General features: G+C 48.7%; 1 protein-coding gene across 1 annotated transcript; it reads left to right on the top strand.

The window, feature by feature from the left end:
- Positions 1-7: 7 nt before the first annotated feature.
- LOC136652495 (vomeronasal type-2 receptor 26-like) lies at positions 8-25,222 on the top strand. Its single transcript, XM_066629436.1, has 7 exons — positions 8-26; positions 4,464-4,546; positions 8,349-8,559; positions 8,746-8,845; positions 8,939-9,070; positions 9,439-9,608; positions 24,312-25,222. The coding sequence occupies exons 1-7, from the start codon at positions 8-10 to the stop codon at positions 25,220-25,222; spliced, it is 1,626 nt and encodes a 541-aa protein (XP_066485533.1).
- Positions 25,223-26,947: the final 1,725 nt, after the last annotated feature.

Below are 26,947 nucleotides of genomic sequence, written 5' to 3'. Positions count from 1 at the left end.
GGAAGGCATGACAGCGAACCAGACCGGTAAGCCCAAGTGCACAGAGCTGTACTAATGGTTTGTTTCAGCATTCCTACAAGACTTGTACAATACCAACTGTGACTGTAAGGCTGCAATCCTATATACACTTTCCTGGCAGTAAGCCCAATTCAACATAGTGAGACTTATTTCTGAGTAGTCAGGTATACGATTGCACTGCAGGGGTAAAATCCTTTGGTCACCCTGCACTGCTAGGACTCACATTCCAGCATTGCAGGACACTTTCTGGCTGCCACAAATGGAGACTCAAGTAAGTTGTTGGCAGGTTTGGGTTTTGGGCAGAGAGGAGGAGTAATAGGGCACTTCAGGGGAGGAACAGGGGTCGGACAGGGAGGGGAGGGGTTGATCTGGTGGGACTCATGCTTGTCGAATCCTATCCCCTAGTTTTCAAGCTTCCCCACCCTTGGGCTCTCCTTGGGCTTATACCAGTTATAGAGCTGGCATAGGTACAAGGAGACCCCTAGGCTGTCAGGGGGCCTATACTGAGGTAAGGGGAAAGTATGCTCCTTTACCTCTCAAAGGCCTCTCAATCCTGCCCCAACCATAGCATGCAATGCATGCCTCTAGGAATGCTGTCATGTTCAGGAATGTTCCCAAGCAAATGAAGAGGTCACCTTGCTGAAGGATTTTCAGCCCTACCTGCTGAAATCTGCTATTCCACACAATGGCCTCGTCATGGATGGTAAACTCTTGACTTGGAGAAATCTTTCCAGCTCGGATCTTAAGGAAGGATTTATTGGGGAAAGTGACCCAGTTGATGACATCAAGTCCAGAAGACAGTTGCTGATTGGCAAACCAGACTTCATGGCCAGCACCATTGTTAAAGTGGACATTCTTCAAAAAAGAGTGCATCTAAATTGGACAAAAATAGAAAACAGCTGATAGCTTCAATGTATATTGCGGAGTGTATTACCAAACCCCTGGTCAGAAAAGGCACCTGTACTCCTGAGATGTACAAGTTAAAAGAACTTTTTCATTTATTAAAAACAATTAGAATATGCTTGGCAGATCTTCCTCATTTTCCTCTCCTCTCAGCTCACCATCTTATCCAACATTTCCACATCTATGGGCCCAATCCAAATTTGGCAGCACTGATGCAACTGTGCCAATGGGGCCTGCTCTGCATCCTGCATTGTGAGGGTAGTCACAGAGGACTTGTCAAGGTCAGGGAACAATTGTTCCTTTACTTGGGGCTACGGTGCAACTCATTGGTGCTGGAAAAGTGCCTGCTTACACCTGAGGAGCCTCTCCTTGCTTTTGCTTTCTCGGAAGTAAAGAGAGCCTACTCAGGTGTAAGCAGGAGGGACAGCTGTGGCACTTTTCCATGGGCTACAAAGGGGCAGTTCTGTCTCACTTGAGGCTTGAATCACACGTTCCTATTATATTCTGCTTTTCTTACATTTTGGAACTTAAGGCTTCAACCCTATGCAGTTTCCTAGGAGTCAATCCCATTGAACACAATGGACTTACAACTGAGTAGACATGCATAGGCTTGGGCTATAAAGCAATGTGCATGGGATATCCAAGTGGTCTGTCATCAAAGTCCTGCAAGCTTCAGATCTGATTAGCTTTAGCAATAAGCCCCCCCACCCATGTACCTGGGAACATGATTTCACCCCCAACACCTGTTCAATCCACAGCAAGTTTACATAGAAGTGATTTCCACAGTGCTCCAATTATCTTCCTAGTAAGTGTGCTTGGGATTGCATCATACATAACCGTTTCAATACAGTGAGGAATGTACCTGCCAGGGTTCAATGTTCAAAGGTTTGCCTGCGTCTCTGTTCAGCATTGTTTTCGGCCTGGACGTATATATGGCATTTAAAGCATGTGCTACAGCATAGAGACCATTATAAATACGGTAGCTCACATCACTCATCTCCATCTCAAATACAGTCTGAGGCAGGCTCTCCAGTTTCTCCTCTCCGGTACAGTGTTTACAAGTTTTAATTTTCCCATCAGGGCAACACCCAAATGCAGATTTGTAAAAAAAGCAGAGAAAATGTGTAAGTGACTTTTTAGGCTTTAGAGTCTGAAGGAAGTCCTGGAATCCTGGCACGGCCTTCATGGAGGTTGTGAAAGACAAAGTCCCATGGAATGTTTTTGCACAGAAGCCCTCAGTGTAAACAGTGCTGACGAAATCCCACTGAGGTGATGTGATCCAAACCTTCCCTATAAGACGTTTATGTATAAATTCAGCTAGATATAAAAGGAGTCCCAATGCTTCCAGAGTCTGAGAGTCCCCGTCAACAATAACAACGTTGGCTGTCGTGGATAAAAGTGTGGAGCGTATCCTCAATATATTTTGCACAAATGCATTTTGAGTGTTATTCAAATTAGGATCCTTGAGAACGCCACTCCTTTCTAAGAAGGCAACACAAATGCTGTTCTGGGCCAGCAATGGTGACAGCCTCTGCAGGAAGCCTTCTCCACTATCATCATCTGAAACAATGAGACCAATCCATGTCCATTGGAAATGCAGCAGTAGCTGGACTATGCCGGTGTGCAGAGTACCTTCCCTTATTTCCATCCAGTATAGAGAAGGGAAATTATTTTTTGTGACTGGTTTCTCATACGTACCATAAGTAAACTAATGGGGGAAAACATGGCTTATAACAGCTTAGAAAATTAACCACCGTTTTCCAAACCAAAGTACTTATTGTACAATCCAGACTTTTGCTTATCAATGATATGCTAAGTGTACTGAATAATATATCTTTCTATACATTCCCATCAATAAATTATAGTAAGTCTGCAATTGTATGCACACTTTCCTGGGAGGAAGCCCCATAGACAGTGGCTTAGCTAAGGGGGTGCAGGGGGTAGCAGTTGCACCGGGCATCAAGCTTTAGCGGGACAGCAAGCTGAGCTTGACACTAGTGACCAAAGTTGTGAAAATATTGGTATGTATGAATAATAGCATCATGTTATATATCATTGGAAAGGTAATTTAATGCAGAATGCAATGAAACAAAATGGCATCGGAATATCTGTATTCTATCAAAAGTTGTGGCCAATTAAGCAGAAAATAAAAACAACTTTGACCCCAGGTAGCAAACAGATGCCTTAGCAATGCCACTGAGGCAGCAGAGCAAGTGGGTGGTGAGCTGCTGGAGGAGGAGGAGGTGTGTTCTTCCAAGTTTTCACTTTTTTAAAAGCCCGGGTGTGACGTCACTTCCAGTTGTGACATCACTTCCGGGGAAACATTTTGAACTTAGCACTGGACTACACAATCATTAGCTATGCCACTGCCCATAGAACACAATGAGACTTACTTCTGAGTAGTCATGCATAGGGTTGTGCTCCAAATGAGTTACAACACATTTCCTTTCACCTTGTCCACAAGCCATCACTTAATGTCCTGAAATGGGTAACGTCTTTGATTCAGACCAAGCTATTATTTTGCCGAGCTTCAAGTTCCCATTTTTTAAAAGATTAAAATCACTCTATGGTCTCCCAGAATATGAGACATGACTAAGCAATATTGAAATTAGTGTGATAGGATTGGCGTGCTTAAGCTTATGAACAGTATATACAACTGGCTGCATTTATGACACATTTTCTTGGGATTCAAACCTGGGTGCTATACACTGAAAAGCATGTTTAGGGCAGGAGGTCTGGCTCAGTGGTGGAGCTGCTGCCTTGTATACCTGAAGATCTGGGGACACCAGTTCGAAACAACCAGAAGTATCTGGGAGCTCTCGACATGCTGATAAGGAGTTGACCATCAGTGGCAGGGAGAAGTTGCTGTCAAGTTGCATTGGAGGCGAAGCAGCCAAAGGGAGGCCAGACTGGGAAGGAATTCAGCTGTAATGAGGCTTTCTATGAAAGATCAGAACTATTCCATTATAAAGGTTCCTACGGGGTTTAGAAAACCATGCTATGCATACCACCTTGAATTAAAGTCTGAGGAGAAATCGGATGACCAAGAAAGGTGGTATATAAATACCAACATTAGTATTGTCAGGCTTCGTGTGGGGGTGAGGCGGTTGTCGTCTGTGGAGCTTGGTTGCCTGCCTCCCAGGCCTTCCCAGCAAGGGAGAGGAGGCCTAACGAAGGGTGGAGGGGAGTGCCTCTGGAGCCTCAGCTGGGTGACCAAAGGGAGGGGGTCACAGCACCCTTCTCCTCCTTGCTGTCTCTTGAGGGTGGTATTCACAAGTGGGGCTGCAGGAACTGCTCCACACCTTGCCCTCTTCACCCTCATCACAGGCCTCCGTTATGAAGCCCTCTCTTCTCCCCCCTTCCTCCCTCACCCTCCTCCCACATACTTACAGGGGCCTGGGGCTCTGGTCCCTGCCTCCCTTCTTTCCCTCCTGTTTGGTGGAACAGGCAGCTGGGTGGGCTCTCCCAGGGTCCAGGCAGCCTCTCCTCCTCTTCCCGATGCTTTTGCTGCCAGTGTGGGGTCCCTCCCCCGGCCTCTCCAGGTCAGTCAGGGTGGGAGGGATGCAGCGACCCCGACTATGATGATGATGATGATGATGATGATGATGATGATGATGAGCTGGAGGTCTCTCTGCCCACATCTGGGTTGCTGATCAGTCATGTTATGTCCTCCTATACAACTGAGATCTCAAGAACCTCCTCAAATGGTTATTTCTTCTGAATAAACGATTTAATTATTGCACTGCATTGCCCCTTTGCAATACTTTTCAAGCTAAAAAAAGGCATTCACTGATAAAGTCCCAAATAATATAAGAAGTGAAGAGCGGTTTTATGCCACCCATTCATGCATCCAAATGTACCTACCTGTGGAAACTTGTAGTGGCTAAGAATGTTGGCCATTTGGATGACATACTCTACCCTGAATCCCCCAATGACAGACAAGACATCACCTTTCTTACCACACTTGTAATTGGGTACATTCCTTTGTTGTTTGAAGAGTAGATCCAGGATGGACTTATATGTGGCCATTCCTTCAAAAAAGTTGTCATAGATTTTAAAGCCCAAGGTCACGTTGGGCAAGAGGTTGGGATTCCTATTGATCTCCTGAATGGCAAAAAGGAAGGCCAGGACATGCTGATAATGTTTGTACTCTATTCTGAAATTAGATTGACATTGAGGCAAAGATAAGGTCTAGCACATTGTCATGCGCACCACATATACATTTACAGTAGTACCACCCACAATGGCATTTCCTTGAGTACTGTTTTGCTACAGTGTTGTTCATCCTGGGCATGACTGACAGCTATTGTCAATCAGAGCAGTGTATTCTGGGCAGTCCTTGTCAGGTTCTTGTCCCATTAAGAACAATGTCTTTTTAGTGCTGGTTTGCACAGCACTCAATTTTAGGGGACAATGACACCTACAATATTGGATATTTGCTTGTACAGTGAAAAACATCATTCCAAGTACAATGAGAAAAGGAAACAAAACTAAAGAGGTGTAAGGAAGAGGAGTGCAGGAATGGAGTTGTTCATCTGAGCAGAACAAAAATAATTGTGTAAGGGAACATTTCTTCCTTTGTCCTGAAGTAAGTCTGAGCTGCTGCAATGGATCTACTGTGCCTGTGATTTTGCAAGTGCAAGTCCAAGTGGATATGTGTAGGTCGTTTGTGGTCAGAAAGTGAGATAGCATATAAACAGAGGTGCTTTCAAATATATCCGCTCTCTTCCTGATCATGGCATTGCCCCAACCCCACCCTGTTCTTCCCAACAAGCTGCACCTGTTGAAATTCCACCCAGTGCAGTTGTTTGATCTCTAGTCTTCATATTTCAAACAGCATGATGGGTACCAAAAGAAATAACGTACGAGAAATTGCCTTTCTTCATTGCTGGTAGCCTCTGAAAATTAATTGCAGTGTGTACAGGATGTAAAAGAGAGAGGACCCCACCAATGACAGCATCTCTTAGCCTAGTATCCCCATAGCTTCCTTCAAATTCACATTTACTGGGCACATCCTCCCAACAGACAAGAGAAGGGAGAAGCAGCAGCAAGAAGAGCAAAAACAACCACTGGGCTGCAAATGCATGTCTAACCCAGCTGCAGCTGAACTTCTGCATCCTGAACTACAGTTCCAGCTACAATGATATCTCTGTGGCTGGCATCCTGATGGAACCTTACAGGAACCTCACTCAGGAAGTGGGGTGCAGGAATGGAGTTGTTCATCTGACCAGAACAAAAATGATTACATAAGGGAACATTTCTTCCTCTGTCCCGAAGTAATTCTTTGCTGCCGCAATGGATCTACTCAGTCCTGTGCCAGTGATTTTGTTGTTGCAAGTCCAAGTGGATAAATGCACTTATTCTGTGGCCAGGAAAGGGGTAGGATATAAACAGAGCTGCTTTCAATGCTCTCCACTCCCTTCCTGGCCATGGCACAGCTCCATCCCCAAACTGTTCTTCCCTGCAAGCTGCACCTGTTGAAATGCCTCCCCAGTGCAGTCTTTTGTTCCCTAGTCTTCATGTTTCAAGTAGAGTGATGGCCACCAAACACAAAATAACTTACGTGAAATTGACTCCCTCCATTGCTGGTAGTCTCTGAAAATTGATTGCAGTGTGTATAGGACAAATAAGAGAGAGGACCCCACCAATGACAGCATCTCCTAGCCTAGTATCCCCATAGCTTCCTTCCAATTCACATTCACTGGGCACATCCTCCCAACAGACAAGAGAAGGGAGAAGAAGCAACAAGAAGAGCAGAAACAACCACAGGGCTGCAAAAGCAGGTCTAACCCAATTGCATCTGAACTTCTGCATCCTGAACTACAGTTCCAGCTACAATGATATCTCTATGGCAGCTGCCTTGATAGAACCTCACTCTGGAGCCACATGGAAGCAGCATGTGTGGTCACAGAGTTTCCTCCTGAAATGTTTGACTGGTGTGGCGAGCTAAAGAAGAGATGCCTGATCAATCTTGGTTCCACCATTGAGTACTGACACAGTTCAGAATAAATCCATCTCCTTTAGAAATACGGATGTATTTCTTACTGACTACCCAAGGAAGGAAATTACAGTACTGGATAATTACAGAGTAGCTAAACACCTCCCTGATTGTCCTTGTGAAATGAATAACATACATGTTTACGAAGATCAAACAGTATGTAATTTTGGGAAGGGCAGTCTGAACTGGGATCATGGTGAGATGTGAGATGTGTGTTGCCTTTGCTGCGATTCCAGTTCTGATTTCACCCCTCATTACAGAACAGCTACGCTATGGTCAATAAAACTGATAAGGGAATGCTACGCAGGTGGGCCAAATCATATCATACTACATATAAAACATGGCCTGTTGGTATTTTTTTCCAATTGCAGTGGGAACAACATTTAATAAACAGAACAATGGTGGATGGGGGGGGGCTTTAAGACTATAGGGCTTATAGTTACACTTCCAATCATGCCCCTGTGTGAACATTTAAAAGGAAAGAAAGCTCCCAATAGCTGTCAATGCAAACACTGTTCAGTTTAAAATCGTGCAGCAGTTCCCAAACTGTGAGTCTGAAACCCACCAGTGGGGCATGACCCAATTTTTGATTGGTTGCAAAACTGACAGGGCAGATTGTGCATCAAGGGTTAAACATGCTGCTAATTGCGGGGTGGGGGCACTGCTGCCCAACCACCATTATGGGCACACAGCTTAGAGTTTATGAATCAGACAGCAGCCTCTCGGACCTGTAAAAAGTTTGCAAACCACTGGAATATTGTGTAGTGGTGAGATCAGGAGTAGAACCACAGCAAAGTCCTAAAGAACTGCAGCCACATCCCCAAAGATCTGCTCCATTTGCCAGGCCCTCCAACTTCTCTTTTACTTATAACAGTGGTTCCTAACCTTTGAGAGACCACAGACCACTGACGCCAAAGTTGGAATTGTCAGGGTCCACATGCAACCCCTCCACCCCAGTACACTAAAAATTCATTTAAATTTCTAATACAGGCGGCCTGTATTATCCACAGGGGTTCTGTTCTTGGAACCCCCACAGGTAATGAAATGGCGGTTCCCCCCCAAACTCCCTGAGGCTCTTCTGAAGCCTGCAGAGGACGTGTACATCTGCCCTCAGCCTCTGCAGGCTTCCATATGAAACCTGAACTCGTTTAAAGGTGACTTCTGGTTTTCACCAAAAACCAGAAATCACTTTAAATGATTCTGGGCTTCATTCTGAAGCTCGCGGAGGCCATGGGCAGATGCAAAGATCCTCTATGGGCTTCGGAAGAGCCTCCAGAGGCAAGAGGAATACAGCTTCCTTTACTTCCAGGGGCTCCAGGTTCACCGGCACCAGAGGTTCGGAATTAGAAAAGATTTGTAATTAGAAATGCCCTTGGCACCAATTTGGCGCCAGTGGCTGATTACCCCCCTCCCTGCCTCGTGCTTCCAGGCGGAGGCTTCTACCACAATTGGTTATCGCGGCTGGGGGAGGCGGGGACAGAGTGCCTGCCTGGAGCACACGCTCCGGCCGGGCTCAGTGCGCTCCCAGCTGGCAACGAGGGCAGGCGTGTCCTCGGTGGGAGCGAACTGGGCTGGCTTACGGCCGTGCCAAGTGGCTAGGTGCGCGTCTCAGCGAGGCGAGGGCGAGCAGGAGAAAGCAGGCGCGAGGCCTCGGAGCTTTCAGCCCCCGCCAACAGGCTGAAGCGGCGCGTTCCAGTGAATCCACCAGTGAATTCTAGCACACGGGGTGGGGGGACATTTCTCTTTCAGGCTCACTATGGGTAAGAGAAGCCAGAAGAGGGGCGGGAAAGCCCCCAAGAGACCTGCACCCCCTCCTTCCCCTCCAGTTTGTTCTTCGGAAGTGGAGGAGGATTACAACGAGCTGAGGGCGCTGTTGGCGCACTTTGAGGCTAGAGCAGGAGAAAGCCCTTTGTGGTGCGGGGAAAGGTGATGGGGTGGGGTATCTGGTACAGTTACCCTGCTACGTAGGTCTACTAGGAAAGGGCGCGGTACCCGTCTCAGTGAGCTTTTGTCTTCTAGGAAGCATGTGAGGGGCCAAGGGGTTGTTGATGTTCCAGAACCCTCTGCCGAAAGGGACCACACACCCAAAGTAGAGCACAGGTGCCACGCAGGTAGCGCAGAAGGGCGCACAGCTGGCGCTGAGCACTTCAGGTGAGATGGCACTGGATGCAGGTGGCAGTTTAGGAACGGTATGGGATGAGCGGGAGGGCTTTGCACCGCTCTTGGGGCGCATTGGTGGCCCTGGTCTCAGTGGGGGGGGAGCCCAACCCATATTTCCCAGGGGGTTTGTACCAGCAGGGAGCCCAGGGCGGGCTGGCACAAGCTGCAGTGGTGCCGGTTGGTGTGGCCACTCCCCCACGCCCTGTCTGGGCCCCTGGGGCGCCAGGCTTGGCAGCTTTCCCCCCCTTGAGGAACTTGATGGTCCCTTTGGCCACCCCTGGGGTGCCATTGGGAGGTTGTGTGGAGCAGGTTGAGCATCCCCAGGTCTCCTATGGGGACGTGGCTCTCCCCTTGGGTAGTCACTTGGCTCTAGCAGTCAAAGAAAAGATCTGGAGGGGCGAATATGTGGACATGTTCAGCCTTCTGCAGATCGAGCCAGAACCAATCCCAAAGTTGGGTGAGCCAGTTCAGGACCAGGAGATGGTGAAGAAGCGGAAGATTGACAAAAACTGGGCTAATTGGTTGAAAGGTTTTGTCATTTACGCATCCGTGCTGCTGTATCCCAACCGTGCAGATGTATCCCAACCGAGGCCCTGCTCTGCTCAAGTATTTGGACATTGTGCACAGGGCATTCAGGGACTATACGGGCATGGCCTGGATGGCTTATGTCCACCATTTTAGGTTGCGCTCCACGCATGATCTGGCGTTGGATTGGCGTGTTCCACAATGGGAATTGTGGACACAGTTGGTCATCCCTTCCAGGCTGGCGTGGGGTGACCGCTCTGACAGCGGCCATATTACTGCCAGGAATAAATCTGAACCAAGCAAGACACCCAATGGTGCCGTGTGGGTTCAAAACCCATGAACGTGTTTTGAATTCAATGCCTCAGGAAAGTGTGGAAGGAACGACTGCACTTTCCTGCAGGCATGCGGCTTGTGCAGGGCCGAGCACCCGGTGTCCTCCTGCCCTAAGCTGGGTGGGCCCAAGCAGGGTGCTGGACAGCAGGCAGGGCGTAGCCGCAGGGGCAGCACTCCCTCTTTCCCTCCCTCCAATAGCAAGGGGGCCAACACTGATTAAGTTTCCCCAGTTATGTTTATGGTTGGGTTCTTACCCTGACAAAGTTGCTGCGGCGCATTTGGTGGAGGGGATTTCTTGGGGTTTTCGAATTCCGGCAGCAAGGCCCATTGAGCCTGCAGTTACCCTTTGAGGGTAGTGCCTAAAAAATCCTGTGGGGAATTCCGGCTAATTCATCATCTCTCCTTCCTGGAGGGCAGCTCTGTTAACGATGGGATCCCCAGTGATCTGTGTTCTGTTAGGTGCACTATTGTGGCTGTAGTCATGCGGCATGGGTGCGCTGATGGCGAAGGCGGACACAGAGTCCGCATTCTGCCTGCTTCCTGTCCATCCGGATGATTTCTGCCACCTGGGCTTTCGTTTCAAAGGCGCCTATTATGTTGACAGAGCGTTGCTATGGGATGTGCTATTTCGTGTGCCCCTTTGAGTGTTTCAGTACCTTCTTGGAGTGGGCTGTCCAGTTTCAGATGGGGCGGGTCATTTCCGCTCACTATTTCGATGGTTTACTTTTCATGGGACCGGCTGGTACTGGAAAATGCGAAATGCTGCTCTCGACTTGTATTGCTCTGTGTGAGCATCTGGGATTCCCCCTGGGGCACGACAAGACCGAGGGTCCTGCCACTCAGTTGATGTACCTTGGCATCAACCTGGACACTGCTAACCAGTGTAGTAGGCTCCCAGAAGCCAAGCTGCAGCGACTGGCTGGTTTGCTTAGGCAGGCCCTGGCTGCCAAGAAAATGACACCGAGGGAGCTTGAGGTGCTAGCTGGGCACCTCAACTTTGCCTGCTGGGTCGTGGCACCGGGGCGGGCCTTTTTGTGGTGCATGTGTGACTTGATGGCAGGATGGCACAGGCCTTCTCACTGCATACGGGTCACTGCAGGGCGACGTGGCCGTGTGGCTCCGGTTTCTCGAACAATTTAATGGGGTTTTGTTTTGGAGAACATGGAGGTTGGTGGAGGCCGAGCTGTAGGTGCAATCTGAGCAGCAGGGGGTCATGGGTTCGGAGTCTATTTTAGGGGTAGCTGGTGCATTGCCTGCTGGCCAGGTGACTGGGTGCAGGAGGGCATCACAAGGGATTTGACCTTTCTCGAGTTTTTTCCCATCCTGATGGCAGTGCACTTATGGGCCCCCAAGTTTGCCAATTCTTCCGTTCGCTTCTGGTGTGACAACCAGGCGGTGGTTAGAAAGGCAGCTAGCTTGCCTGTATGGCACGCTAGCAATGATTGCCAGGCTTGACCCCCTATCAGCCGGCAGCAGGGCTTTGCTGCCAGCTGATTGGCTGGCTGGCCTGAGGGGGCGGGACAACTGAGCTTGATCTAGCGCGCAGGCGCTAGACCTGGCTCAGTTCCATTCCTGGAAGTGATCAGGTAGGACGCTTCTCCAGGAGTGGAAGAAGAGGCTGCTCCACGACGGGGCTTGGTGCGCGGTTGCTGCACAGGCTAGCTCCCGTCAACACAGCAGTGGGCAGCCTCTCCTGCGGGGGGTGGCTTTCTCTACGTGCTCTGCAGCCATGATCCAGGGGCGATGGGCTCGTGCACCCGCGCTTGGCGGCGGGGGTTGCCCCTTTGGTTCTTTGGGGCACGGCATGTTTGCGTGCCCCACGAGTGACGGCTGTTGGGTCCCCCTGGGGGTCCGCTTGGTGTGGCTGATGCCCGTGTTGGGTGGCCTGCCCGCGGCCCCTGCCCAAGGAAACCAGCTGGAGTTGCATTACAGCACTCAGTGGGGGTGTGCCTCGTGGCTGCACACCATTTTGGGGCTCCTGCCTCGTGGTGTTTCCAATTCAATGCCACAGGGAAATGCAGTAGGCAGGGATGCTTGTATGCCCATGAGTGTATGCTGCGGCATGAGTGGGGCATTTCGCACCCGGTCACAAAATGCCCACGTCTCAGTGGTCCTAGGCAGGGTTTTCGCCCCTTACAGGGCAAAAGTTCTGGCGGCGGCCCCGCAACTGGTGTTAGCGAGGGGTCCATCGCCGATTAAGATTTCCTCCTTGGTTTACTGGCTGCAATTTTATATTGTTTGTTCTGCAGCCAGACTGTTGCTGGAGGGTTTCCAGTTTGGACTTTAAGATTTGGGCCCCGCCACCGTGTTAGTCCCACGTTCTCTGGTCAGTTGCTGATGACAGGGTGGAGGTTGTGAGCGGTAAAATAGCTTAGGTGGTTGAGGCTGGTAGAATAGTTGGACCGTTTGCTGTTCCTCCATTGAGGAATCTGCTGGTGTCCCCTCTGGGTTTGGGGCCTAAAAAGCCCTGGGCTAGTTCAGGCTGATTCACCACCTGTCCTTTCCAGAGGGTTCCTCTGTAAATGACGGGATACTGCCCCAACTCAGTATGACACACTTCTTTGGACGGGGCTGTTGCCCGCCTCAGGAGGTGTGGCCCTGGGGCTTTGATGGCGAAGGCAGATATTTAATCTGCCTTTAGACTACTTCCAGTGCACCCCTAGGATTGCAATCCATTGCCCGCTACCTTGATCTCCTTTTGAGGTGCCATCTGGGTATGATGATGGAAGGGATCACTAGGGACCTAACAATTTTGGAGCTCTTCCCGATTGCCGTGGCGACTATCGGGCCATGATCCACATATTAAACATGCAGACCTCTGCCCGGGTTATGAATTTGGTTATAGTCTTTGCAAGCAGTGCCTTGCTATCAACACTGTTTTCTCAGCCAGACATCTACCTGGGATTGAAAATAGCATAGCCGATGCCCTCTCTCGAGTTCAGAAGGAGTGCGTTTGGTAGCTAGCCCCCGAAGCCAGTTAGGATCTCGAGTCCGAGGACCTAGAAGCCACCTGGGCATCGCTGGCTTCATCTACCCATGGCCAGCTACTTGAGTAAGATCTGACCATTTGCACCCCACACACATATGCATTTTGGACTGCATAACGGGGACATCCGGTGGATCTGTGTTCATCTATCAGGCTGCCATTTCTTTTCAGTCACAGGCCCGGGGAATTCAGGATTTCACCAAGGAGTTTAGGGTGTGGAAAATGGTGGCTGGTTTTGGAGGGTGATGACCTGCAGGCCCAGGCAGGTGCCTACCTATTACACCCACCATTTTGCACGGGCTGAGCATGGAGTTTAGTGCCATATGTTTCTCAGCCTGCTATTTCGGGCAGTGACTCTGATAATGTTCTATGGGGCTTTTCGCCCTGGGTTTGGTCACAGTTTGACCCCACTGACAGAGTCCTTCAGTGGGGTGACTGTGTTTTAAGGCCCAGGATGTCCATGAATTTTTGGGCTTCATGCCGCTCTGGTGCCTTTCACTATTATGATTGGCCGTGAAGGCTCCATGTGCAGCGCCATGTTGGCATGATATGTTGGTGCCGTAAAGGCTCCATGTGCAGCGCCAGTTGGCATGTGCAGCGCCATGTGCAGCTTACCCAGAGGCAAGGGGACACTCTTCCCCATACCCCTGGGTAAGGGCTGCTGGCCCCAATGGGTCTCCTTGGACTTGCACCACCACCTGAGGTGGCACAAGTCTGAGGAGAGCGGAGCAGCTTGAAACTGCTCCGTTCTCCCCGGGGACGGGGGTTGGGATCTGGCATAATTGCCAGTTCCCAGCCCCGCCTCCGGCTCCCCATGCGCCCACCCCCGGGGCCACCCATTGCCCTCCCTCCCCCTGCCCAGGAATGCCTCCCTCCCTCCCCCTCCCCACCTCCCCCACGCCTACCTGTCACCCTTGTATCGGCTCATCCGAGCTGACACAAGGAGCTGGGAGGAAGCCAGCACAGAGGCCTCTGTCGGTCTCTGCAGGCCAGCGCTTCTGGGATCACCAGCCTGGCTTCCTCCCGAGGAGGCGCAAATGTGCTTTACGGCACGTTTGCGACCCTCCCAGGCCGGCCCAAAGGACTTGGGCCAGCAGAACTCCAGGTTTGAATTGCGCCCATAATGTCACAACACCAACACAAAATGGTTGTGCAGACTGGAATCTTCTAATTACCAAACAGTCAGGCTCAGGTGACATTAGAGACAACTAATCCTTGTTAGTCATCCAAACAAACAGCCTGTTCTTCAAGGAAGTGAGTTTGGACATTATTGTAGGCACGGAGGAGGGATGCCCTGACTGATTTTTTGGCCCTTGAAGTGAAAATCATATCTGATATCGTAAAGAAAGTATTGAAAGGGGTAGCTGATTTGTGAATATTATTGATGGATGCAGGAACAAAAGTGGCAGGATCAGTGTGGAGAATCATGAAGATTTTTATAAGTAGATCTGAATCATGAATCCTCCTCAATTATTTTGCTCTCAGTGCAAGATGGGATAACTTCTATCCTTCTTCATTTCCACCACAACATTTATTTATTTAAAAGATATTGCCTTTCCTATGTTCAAGACAGTATGCAATTTTTAAAAAAAAAAATAAATATACAACAATAAAAACACAGTATCTGCTTCGTTTTTGAAATTGTGGACACAATGCAAACCAAATGGTAGATTTGCCAACATATTACTTTGAGCTGCTCTGGGTATCAGATGGGCCAGCAGAAATTTGCTAAGAATGAGTGGCTGTAGAATTGGTGATTATTGCTTGGCTTTATATTTTCTAGAAACAGGTTTGTCTGACACCATGATTTCATAAATGATTTCATAAAAATAAATAATAAATTTGATTGTAGTTTCCTTTCAAAGAACTTCCAGCATTCTTTGGCCTTCATTTTTGCTATTGATGAGATCAACAAGAATCCATCCCTGTTACCCAATGTCACCCTGGGCTTCCGAATCTATGATGACCTCTTCCAAAATACAATAACTGATATAAGCCTTTCCCTGCTGTCTGAATCAAATTACTACATCCCTAACTTCTGGTGTGGAAGTCAATACAAGATGGCTGCAGTTGTGGGAGGTCTGAGCTCTGATTTTTCCATACGAATAGCCACCATCTTAGGTCTGTACAAGATTCCACAGGTAGGGATGTGTGAAAAAGGGAGTTGGGGAATCTCCTTTACAGATGAACTATGGAAAAGAAATCTCTGCTGCACCACATGCTATGGACTGTGCTATATGCTATGTGGAGAGGTGATCGGACAGCCTGCCGGTGGTAAGTAAAAATCTGTGTAACTCCTGATAGGCTGCCCAATCACCTATGGGTCTCCTTGGGCATACAACAGGTACTTGGTGGTATATGTCTGAGGAGAAAAAAAGTGCACGAGGTATTAAAAGAGGAGAAAATTTCCCATCATTCCTTCTCTCCCCCAATATGCTCCCCACTTTCTCCCCCAAAACGTCCCTTACTCATCTGTCCCACCCACAAACAAGCTGCTCACTGGCTTACCTGGTCCAGTGCAGGCCACCAGGCCTGGTAGGGGGATTCTCCCACTGCTTGTCAGTGGCAACTAGAAAACGGCCACTAACTGCGTGCTTTATACATCTTCAACAGCCCATTTGCAACTATTTGCAACAGAGAACGAAGGTGCAAATTGCCGTTATTTCTTCTCTGCCAACTCTATCAAATAGTGAACATTATTTAAACAGAGAGATAAAAAGATATTACTAAAAGGAATTTTGCAGTAACCCTTCCTTTTCACATTTCCCTTTGTGGTCCATTCTGCTCTTTGTCCTACTTCTTTGGAGGAATTCTTAATTCACAACAGCAATTTGCTTTATTCTAACTATGACAAATCTATGGTAAGGCCACACCTGGAGTATTGTGTCCAGTTCTGGTCACCACATCTCAAAAAAGACATAGTGGAAATGGAAAAGGTGCAAAAGAGAGCGACTAAGATGATTACGGGGTTGGGGCACCTTCCTTATGAGGAAAGGCTACGGCGTTTGGGCCTCTTCAGCCTAGAAAAGAGACGCCTGAGGGGGGACATGATTGAGACATAAAAAATTATGCAGGGAATGGACAGAGTGGATAGGGAGATGCTCTTTACACTCTCACATAATACCAGAACCAGGGGACATCCACTAAAATTGAGTGTTGGGCGGGTTAGGACAGACAAAAGAAAGTATTTCTTTACTCAGTGTGTGGTCGGTCTGTGGAACTCCTTGCCACAGGATGTGGTGCTGGCGTCTAGCCTAGACGCCTTTAAAAGGGGATTGGACAAGTTTCTGGAGGAAAAATCCTTTATGGGGTACAAGCCATGATGTGTATGCACAACCTCCTGATTTTAGGAATGGGTTAAGTCAGAATGCCAGATGTAGGGGAGGGCACCAGGATGAGGTCTCTTGTTATCTGGTGTGCTCCCTGGGGCATTTGGTGGGCCGCTGTGAGATACAGGAAGCTGGACTAGATGGGCCTATGGCCTGATCCAGTGGGGCTGTTCTTATGTTCTTATGACATTCCAATCCAGTGCTCTACACTGCAATGCAGCAGAGCCAACATGGTGCCCACTGCTTCCAATTGGGTCTTTCAGCCTCTGGAAGCCTCTTCAGAGTATGGGAACATTTGTTGCCTTGACCTGGGTAGGTCATTGCCAGCCTGCTGGATCTCCTTGAACCTGTGCCAGCTCTGTAATTGGTGCAAAATCTCATTGGCCAGGGCTGGAGTATCAAGGAAAGGAAGGGGATTAGGTTTTGGCATGCACTTCTGCCACCAAAATTGTACCCTTCTCAATCCCAATCTGCCCTCTTCCCTGCCCCCCACCACTGCCCCACTCCTCCTATCCTTGCCTCCCTCCCAACTGCTTTGTGAGCATATCAGTGGCGGTAGGAGTCTGTTGTCTGCTGGCCGCTCAACACTCGCAGCTGTGGACAGGCTGGACGCACATACTCATCATGCTTCATGACTGCAAAAAGTTTCTTACACCATCAGAACTCTTGTTCTAGTGACATAAGGCCTGGCTAGGGTTGAACCATGTGTGGAATACATGGTTTTCTCAAATTGTTTCATTAGGTGTGTTGCGAGCCAATTTCAGATGGGTTGCCTAGCACCTAGCTCAGCTGCCACTGAAAATTCAGAGCTGAAAATGTAGGGTACAGAGCTGCTGGGCAGGGCAGCTCCTGGTGGGAGATACTGTTTTGCCCTAAATAGATGGGAAGATAGAAAGGGGGGGGGGGCTGTGTAGTTGGATAAGGATCCAAGCCTGCATTCTGCTTTGACTTACAAGCTGGAATGTTTGGATTCCGAGTTATGCAAAATAACAGCACAAGTGTACTGTATAATCGGATCTTTGGCTGATCACAGCTAAGGTTTGAAGCCGAAGGGTACAATCCTAACCAACTTTCCAGCACTGGCATAGCTGTGCCAGTGGGTCATGTGCTGCATCCTGCAGTTGGGGGGCAGTCATGGAGGCCCCCTCAAGCTTAGGCAATGTTTGTTCCCTTACCTCAGTGCTGCATTGCCCTTACGTCAGTGTTGGAAAGTGGGTTAGGACTGCGACCTAAATTGGTGATGTTACTTCTGGCCATGACCTCTTCCAGGATAATGACATCACTTCTGGTGGGTCCTGACAGAATGTCATTCTAAAAAGTGGGTCCTAGCGATAAAATGTTTGAAAACCACTGATGTGGATTGTCAGTTCTACTTCATGGCTCCAATAATCATTGTAATCTTACTCCTCAGCTCAGTTATGGACCAGTACACCTAAGACTGAAGGATAAAAGTCAGTTCCCTTCTTTATACCAAATGGTTCCGAAAGATGCTTCTAAGTATGAAGGAATGGTCCTGTTGATAAGGTATTTCAGATGGAACTGGATTGGCCTCATTCTTCCACACAGTGACTGTGGAGAAGATTTTGAGAAAAGTGTCACATCCACGTTCAGTAGGAATGGAATCTGTGTTGCTTTTGTGGAAAAAGTGCCCTCTGTATCCGTTCAACGGGAGGAAACCAAGAAATATGTATTTGCGAATAAAAACATTCTAGCAGTTCTGGATGTAACTAAAGCCAATGTGATTATTACATATGGGGAAATGCTTTCCATGGAACAATTAAAAATGCTGCTTAATTATTATCAACCACAGTCAAAGGCACCCATGGGGAAGATTTGGATCGCAACAGGTCAGTGGGACTTTTCCTCAACTGCTTTTCGGGATGCTTCATATATCAGGCAGGAGGTCTGGTCTAGAGAGTAGAGCCTCCATTTGCTTGAAGATTAACATCCACAAGGTCGCCAGTTCGAGGCCACTGGCACCGTGCGACCTTGAAGCAGCTGGCAAGCTGCAGCTGAGCTGTTCCATCTGCTCGCAGCGTGGGAGGATGGAGGCCAGAATGTTAAACCAGATCGGAGTGTAACATCTTGTATGTAGTGGTTCTTGAAAGAAAGAACCTTCTTTCAATTTGTAAAAATCCCTGCGTGGATTTAATAAGCCTGCCTATGTAAACCGCCTTGAATAAAGTCTTGAATAAAGACCAAGAAAGGCGATATATAAATACTGTATATTATTATTTATTATTATTTATCAGGCACTTCCACGGTTCCTTCTCCATTTCAGTCCACAAAAATGAAGTGCCTGGATTTTCCACCTTTCTCCAGACATTTGACCTTCACCACCACCAGAAGTATTTTTATTTGCAGGACTTCTGGTCTGTTGCATTTGGGTGTTTAACACCAATCACCTATCCCTACGTTACTGGACGGGATTTCAAGAACTGTACAGGGGAAGAAAAGCTGGAGAATCTTCCTGGGACAGAGTTTGAAATGAGCATGTCTGCTGAGAGCTACAGTATCTACAATGCAGTCTATGCCTTGGCACACACTTTACATGCCATGCACTCATCCAGACAGAGAAAGAAGGTGCAAAGACTCAAGCTGGATTTTCAGATGATAGCGCCATGGGAGGTAATGGAAAAGTTTTTTCTTTCAGCACTATTGCAGGAACTTGCCTGCTGTTTATACATACTCTTAGGAAACAATGGCATAGCTATGGTGGGCTTGGGGGATTCATTGCCGCCAGCTGTCTCCACTAGGGCTTTCTGACGGCTCACATGGCCTGCACCATATTCAGAGTGAGATTGGGGATGCTAGCAGCTCAACGCAGGGCAAGGGGAATGCAGTCCCCTTACCTCGGGTAATGCTGCGGCTGCCCCAATGGAACTACTCAGATCTGCACCACCTAAAGAGATGATACAGACCTAAGCAACCTGGGACCTGCCCCACTTCACCTGGGACCAGAGTTAGGATCCAGCACAAATGCCAGATCCTGGTCCCACCCCCTGCTCATCCACAGACTGCTCACATGCCTGCCCACCGCCTGCGCGCTACCCACCCTTCCCCCACATCAGAATGCCTCCTTCCCACCCTCCCCCACTCCCAAGCCCCCATGCCGGCCTGACTTGGCCGGTGCAGACTTATTGTTCCTCTGGCCTCTGGAGGCTGGTGCACATGTGTGCACCAGCCTTCTGACTCCCAACGTGTTATGAAAGTGCCTTTTAGCACTTTTGCTACATCTCTGAGCTGTTGCAAGGGACTTGCAGCAGCCCATCTCCAGGTAAGAATTGCTCCATAGGCTGAGTCAGAGTTAGAACATAAGAACAGCCCCACTGGATCAGGCCATAGGCCCATCTAGTCCAGCTTCCTGTATCTCACAGCGGCCCACCAAATGCCCAAGGGAGCACACCAGATAACAAGAGACCTCATCCTGGTGCCCTCCCTTGCATCTGGCATTCTGACATAGCCCATTTCTAAAATCAGGAGGTTGCGCATACAAATCATGGCTTGTACCCTGTAATGGATTTTTCCTCCAGAAACTTGTCCAATCCCCTTTTAAAGGCATCCAGGCCAGATGCCGTCACCACATCCTGTGGCAAGGAGTTCCACAGACCAGCCACACGCTGAGTAAAGAAATATTTTCTCTTGTCTGCTCTAACTCTCCCAACACTCAATTTTAGTGGATGTCCCCTGGTTCTGGTGTTATGTGAGAGTGTAAAGTTAACTGCCCCGCTGACACCAGCCCAAGAACCAGGATCAGTAGCGGGATTCCCTGGGCTAAATCCCTCTTCTTTGTAACATGAACTATTTAGTGGGCTCTCTTTAATTCCCCTCCTTTACTCCCTATAAGAGAGCAATGATACCCAGATACCTCAGAGAGAACCAAATGAAAAGAAATACAGAGTTTATTAAGATCCATTAATTATAGCAAACTAACAAAAGGGGCTTCTGCATAGTCCGGATGCAGTTGGCTAAAGGTACAACAGATATAGGAAGCTCCCAAACCTGCAGGACTTCCCCAAGGCAGAACCCTTTGGGAACTCGCTGAAAACAACTACGAAGAAAAGATAAAAATCTAAATAATGCAGTCTAAGAGCCCAATCATGAGCTTGGCAGCGCTCGCACGCACTGTCCCAGATGTGCTGTCAGCATCAGTTACGCCGGGCTACCACCCATGCTATCCCAGTGCTGGGTTAGCTCCAGGTTAGTGCAGGGCGGGCTTGGAGCCTCCGCCGCTCGACGGTCTCATGGACCGCTGAGCCATGGCATGGGAAGTGGGGGCAGAGAAGGGGGTGGGGAGGAGGCATTCCAGGGTGGGGGGAGGCCGGTGGGGGGGTGGAGAGATGGTGGGGGAGGAGGGGCGGGGAGAGGGTGAGCGGGAGGTGTGAGCGGGAGAAGGGGGTGGGGAGGAGGCGTTCTGGGGAGGGGGAGGCCAGTGGAGGGTGGAGAGAGGGTGGGGAGAGGCATGATGGGGAGGTGGCACGGGGAGAGGGCGAGCAGGAGGTGTGCCGGGGAGGGAACGGGGAGGCAGGAGGCGGATCCAGTGGAACTCATGTAGGCTTGGCACCCTACACAAACGCCTCTTATGGTCGGCCTCTTGTTCGGCGGTAAAGTGAGTAGCCCCATTGCGGGGCTGCTTCCCTTATCCGGGAGAAGGGGAAAAAAGTCCCCTTCTCCCAAGGCGCTGCCCGCGGCAGGCTGAGTCGCACAGGATGAGGTGGCAGCCATTCTTGGTGCTGCTGCAGCCGCGCGCCAGGCAGCTCAGGATTGGCTGCCCCTCTTTTACTCAGGATTAATCCAACTTCTCTCATTTACTCATTCCGCCAGAGTAAAGCGAACTCTCCCTTAGGTCTCACCCATCAGGAAGACAACAAAGTTCCCATCTCTAAAGAATTTTACCCTCTTCTCTGATAAGCCCAACCATTCTCACCTGACTCCTTTGCACCCATGGAGCCCCAGCCATGGCAGCACAGAATCCAGGAGTCCCGTGTTGGGCTGCGCAGGATCCAGTGGAGCTGAGCTTCGCCTGTCCCACACGCCTCCCCCCACGCTCCCTCCCCCACCCTCTCCTCCCTCCCCACCTCCCCCCACCTCGGAACCTCTCCCTGCCGCCTCCCCTCCAGCCCCCACTCCCCTCTCCGCCACCCAGCAGTCCAGGCGAGTGCAGAACACGGGCTCAGCACCTGAGTTGGCCCAGCACAGGCTTGGACTGGGCGACCTCCGTCTCTGGGCCTGTGGCATGTTTGTGACAGTGTGTGCCAGCGTGCCAGGCTCTGGATCAGGCCCTAAGCTGCTATTGTAGCTATTCCTTCATCTTTCAGGTCCTGATGTTCTGTTTGTTTCCCATGTAAATACTTGCTCTGTTATTTAATGGTCTTCCTGGTCACCTGGTGGTGGCAACAGCTCCCTACAGTTGCCATTTTTATTTCCCATTTTGCCTGAGATGCCATCTAATGTACATGCCTTGAGAGCCTGGGATGTGCATCAGGCAATGCATCTCACTAGAGGGCGTCTCTTCTTCAGGAGTGCTGCGTCCACTGAGTGTCCTAAAGAGCACTTCCCTTAAAGCCTACAGGAGCAACCCTAGAAAGGGACACTTCCACATCTCTGTCTAATGAAGGGGAGGAATCCAAAATTCCGTCTAACCTCATGAAACTACTTCTTGTGCATGTAAGGCAAATTCATCTCCTTCTCTGTCTCCGGAGCTCAAAGCAGAGGGGAAGTACTCACTGAGTAAAATGGGAAGCTGACCTTCTGCGAGAGGATTTACCCTGCCCCCCAATATTCCTAGACCTTAAATGAAAAATCTTAGAATGGATACAGAGGAATGGTTTTAATTTGAGTGCAGATTAGAGTGGGGCAGATAATTTTTAAAGTTGGCCAAAAATGATCCAGATCTAATTTTTTTTTTTTACTGGTAGCAGTTCAGAGATGAGCCTTTTCCAATCTACTGTTTTTAGAAGTGTATTACCCTGGCATCGAACAGAAAAGGGGGCAGAAGTTAAGAGTTTTAGTGGATGTAGAGCCCAATGCTGAACTCTGCACGCCTGTTTACCTCTGGCACGCATTGTCATCAATGTGCTGTAGGGCACATTTGCAAAGCTTAGTGCTGGCCGCCCAGTGTGAGCCGGCGCTGGGCTAGTACAGGTGAAAACCAAATGCTCAATCGCTCGGCATGTGCCCAAACCACCAGGCAGCGGAGAAGTAGGTGGGGGTGTGGGGGGAGGCAGATTGGAGCTGTTCAAGGGTGGGGGGAGGCAGGGGTGGGCGATAGGTGGGGAGGAGGCATGCCGGGGGGAAGGAGCAGGGTGGGAGGAGAGCAGGACTGGTAGAGTTCAGCTCCACCACAGCCAGCTCCATGTTGGGCTGCGCAGCCAGAGCTGCTGCAGAATTGAGTATCCCCATTCTGGGGCTACTGTCCTTACCTGGGGGAATGTCCCCTTCCCCTGAGGAGCTGCTAGAGGCTGTCCAGTTGTGCTCAGGATGCTGCAGCAGCCATTTTTGCACATGGCAGCCCCGTGCTCTGGGCAATTCAGAATTGGGCTGAAAGTCACTGTAATTTGGCCCATTCATAAATCCCCCCCAAATGAAGTAAGAATGAGAACTTTGGCATTTTTTAAGCCCAAGGACTTGCCTTCATGAGTCAATGCAATGGAAACCTTTCAGTGGAATATTAACCCCTGTAATTACCTGTTGATGTTCATGGTGTCAAGATGCACCTGTAGGCCATTCCCATTGTCAGCAAGGTCCATCTGCTTCACGCATTAGCACAGTGATTTTCAACCTTTTCCATCTCTCTGCACACTGGCAAAGCACTAAAATGGTCAAGGCACACTATCGGTTTTTTGACAATTGACAAGGCACATTGTGCTGTCAATGGGGGCTCACATCCCCCAATGGTCCTATTGATAAATGACCCTCTCCCAAATTCCCATGGCACACCTGGCAAACGTTTGCGGCACACCTGTGTGCCACGGCACAGTGGTTGAAAACGGCTGCATTAGCATTTTGCACCCTAACTTTTGCAGAGCTAGTTTATTTACTCCAGCCCAGTAAGGTTTTCGGAGGGCCAGAAAAAAAAAATTAAATATAAAATTTAAATAAATATATTAGAGATGGAACTTAGATGAATAAATAAATTAATGAATGGGTTCATTCATTCAACCTCTCGGGCCCTCAGAACACCCTCCAGACGCAACTAGAGCACAGCTTCAGTCGTGTTTGGTTGAGCGGGCCAAAGGCTTTCACAGGATAAGAGGCTGGCCGTGGGCTGGATAGAGGCTCACTGCAGGCCACTTCTGGCCCCCAGGCTGGGGTTTGGAGACCCCTGCTCTAATCCAATCACAGGCGATTCCAATTTCAATGAGCCAGGCAAGCCCTGACGCTTAAAAAGTTGCTAATTGTTCTCAACAAGTGTATGTGTGGGGGAAAGAAAGGTTTGTTTTTTAAAAGAATCCTGCCTCCACTAATAATGGATGATTCAAAGTCTTATTAGCCATACCATCATCACAGCTCAGTCAGCTCTCCGCAAATCCAGAGAAAAGAGCCTAGAAAAAAAATTCTTAACATGTGGCTTTTGCTACTGTTTCCACTGCTTGCCACAGTCAAAGAAAAGCACAGCTCTGTGCATTTGTGATTTTACAGAAGTTTTCTTTGCACGTGTGGATATTTCTGCTCCCTGGCAATGCCATGGGATTTCCATGTGGAGGGAAGCTGAGATACTGCGATTATTCCGTTCCTACTCAGAGCAACCTCCATTGCCAACAAATAACAATAAGCTGATAGGCCTCAAATTGGCTGGGGAATTGGGGTCACCTTTTTTAAAGATTGTTCAAAGTGTTGTACCCAGACAGAAAAGGGAATCTGGGCTGAGTCGCCCCCTTCAAATCTTTGTGAGCCTGTTACAATTGTCCAGAAAGCCCTACAATCTCCTTTGAGTTCAATGGGATAACTATAAGGTGGGTCTGTTTGCGGCATGGGGTAATTCTATTGCAGCCTGAGGCTTGAGGTGATTAAATTCTACAGAGTTCTCTCATAGAGTGGGTATCTCTGTTTCTTTCAGATGTGAATCAGTGTGATGAGTGTCCTAAAAATCAGCATTCAAACCAGCATCAAAATCAATGCATCCCTAAAGGCATCACTTTTCTAGCCTATGATGAACCTTTGGGCATGGGTTTGGCTATCGCTGCACTTTCTTTTTCTCTGCTCACAGCTTTGCTGCTTGGAATCTTTATGAAATATCAAGACACTCCCATCGTCCGGGCCAACAATCGGGATCTGACCTACCTTCTCCTGATCTCCCTCGTGCTCTGTTTCCTTTGCACCTTCATGTTCATTGGACGACCCGGCAGGATGACCTGCCTCCTTCGACAAGTCATTTTTGCCAATGCCTTTTCTCTTGCTCTTTCTTGTGTATTTGCTAAAACCATCACTGTGGTTCTGGCATTCATGGCCACACATCCGGGGAGCAAGATGAGGAAATGGGTGGGAAAGAGCCTGTCCAAATGGGTGATCCTTTTTTGCTCTCTCATTCAACTTGGAATATGTGGCAGTTGGCTAGTGGCATCTCCTCCTTTCCCAAATCTTGATATGTTCTCCCTACCTGGGCAGATCATAGTGGAATGTAACGAGTGCTCAGGCGCCATGTTTTGCAATGTCTTGGGTTACATGGTTTTTCAGGCCATTGCCAGCTTCACTGTGGCCTTCTTAGCCAGGAAGCTGCCTGACACTTTCAATGAGGCCAAGTTCATCTCCTTCAGCATGTTGGTATTCTGCAGTGTCTGGGGGTCCTTTGTCCCAACCTACCTGAGCACCAAGGGGAAGTACATGGTGGTCGTGGAGATCTTCTCCATTTTGGCCTCCACTGCTGGGTTGCTGGGTTGTAATTTTGCCCCTAAAATATACATTATTCTGCTGAGGCCAGATGTGAATACCAAGAAACTCTTCTTGAAGAAAAGGAATTCTGTCAACTAGCCACGCATACTTTCTAATTATGTAAATTTTTCCTGCGTATTATCTACAAAGATCACAGTCCTATGTGTCCTATGAGTGATATATACAATCCTGCATATATGCATAACCCCAGTGATGTCGCTAAGGGGGTGCGGACGGTGTGGACTGCAATGGGTGATGCGCACAGGGGGTGACATGCTAAAATTGCAGTGCTTAGGAGTAAGCCCATCATATTATATACTGTTGGATGCAGAATTTTGAGTGGAATGCAATACAAAAAAACAGAGTGAAATATCTCCATTCTATCAAAAGTTATGGACAAAAACTGGAGAACAGAAAATGCATGGATCCTTATGGAAAGTGAAAATGAGCCGTATCATACATATACTCATGAGTAGGCAAACCTGCCTTAGTCCTTCGGAAAGGGCAGGCTGACAGGAATCCAAGGACACCAGAATGGTCCTGATCCAATTAATGCAGCCCCCAAAAACACCTGAGAAGGAAGTCCCTGCCTCCAAGCAGATGAATGTATTCACCCCTATGGAAAGCGAAACTAAGCCTCATGGTCACATTTACTCACGAATAAGCAAACGTGCCTTGGCAGGTGTAGAATATCAGGTGAAGGAGAGTGCAAGGCTACCAGAATGGTCCTGATCCTATGCACCTGGAGCTCAACAAGTGCTCCAGAAGGCAGCCCCCCCCCACTAAAAAGGATCAAAAGAGACTTCAGCTGATAAGGTTAACCTTTCTGAGACTTGCAAAGCCAGGTGGATCCTGACAGTGATCTGGTTTAAACAGAAGTTCTTAAATTGAACTGGGCACTGAGCAGGGCTGAAAACAATCTGGTTTTGGAGGGGGGGAGTTATTGCAGGCAGGCTACAGAGGAAATTCACTTGGTGGACCAGAGCTGGATTCTGCTTATTTAATTATTTGTTTTACTTTAATTATTTATACTTCTTTATTTTAATTTGCCTGATGATGTCACTTCCATCATGACATCGCTTCTGGTGGGTCTTGGACAGATTGCCATCCTAAATAGTGGGTCCCAGTGCTAAAAGTTTGAGAACTGCTGCAATAAGGTGTTAGTAATTTGTCACCTGGGGTGTGTGTGTGACACCGCTAGTGACCAAAATCACTGAAATCACAGTTTGGAGAAATAATACCATCATGTTATATATCAATCAATGCATAGTTTCATGCAGAATGTGTTCTATCTTTGTTCTGTCAAAAGGTACAGCCAAAACACCAGTGGGGGCGGAGTGATGGTACATCACCATGTCTACCACCTGGGGTGTTGCCCCGCCCACTGCATGGGGGGGTGACACGCTGGCATCCTGCACCGGGTGATGCGAACCCCAGTGACGCCACTGCATAACCCCGCTATTATTGTGGTAAGCAAGGTGTGCATCTGAAGTGAAGCTCTGTAGGATAAAGTAGATGATCATGTACAATTACTGAAATTTCAATAAAAAGTGAAGCTACCCATTGAAATGTGTTCTTTACACATTTTGCTGCCTCCATTGAGACTTGGGATCAAACCCTTGGCAGTGTTGCATAGATCAGAGGTTCCCATGTTGCGTTCAGGTTTAGGTTCTGCCCGGTGCACAAAAGAAAAGACACTAGAGTCCGTGAAAAGGAAAAGAAGAAAACAAACTTTATCATGATAAAGGATGCCAGTAGGTGCACACCAAGAAGCATCACACCAGGTCAGTTCTTGTTACAATTTTATACACTCCTGTGGTACAC

Source organism: Tiliqua scincoides, chromosome 5 (genome assembly GCF_035046505.1).
Source record: "Tiliqua scincoides isolate rTilSci1 chromosome 5, rTilSci1.hap2, whole genome shotgun sequence".
Lineage (NCBI taxonomy): Eukaryota > Metazoa > Chordata > Lepidosauria > Squamata > Scincidae > Tiliqua > Tiliqua scincoides.
The sequence above is the reverse complement of the archived record's forward strand: the minus strand, read 5'-3'. Positions and strand labels throughout refer to the sequence as shown.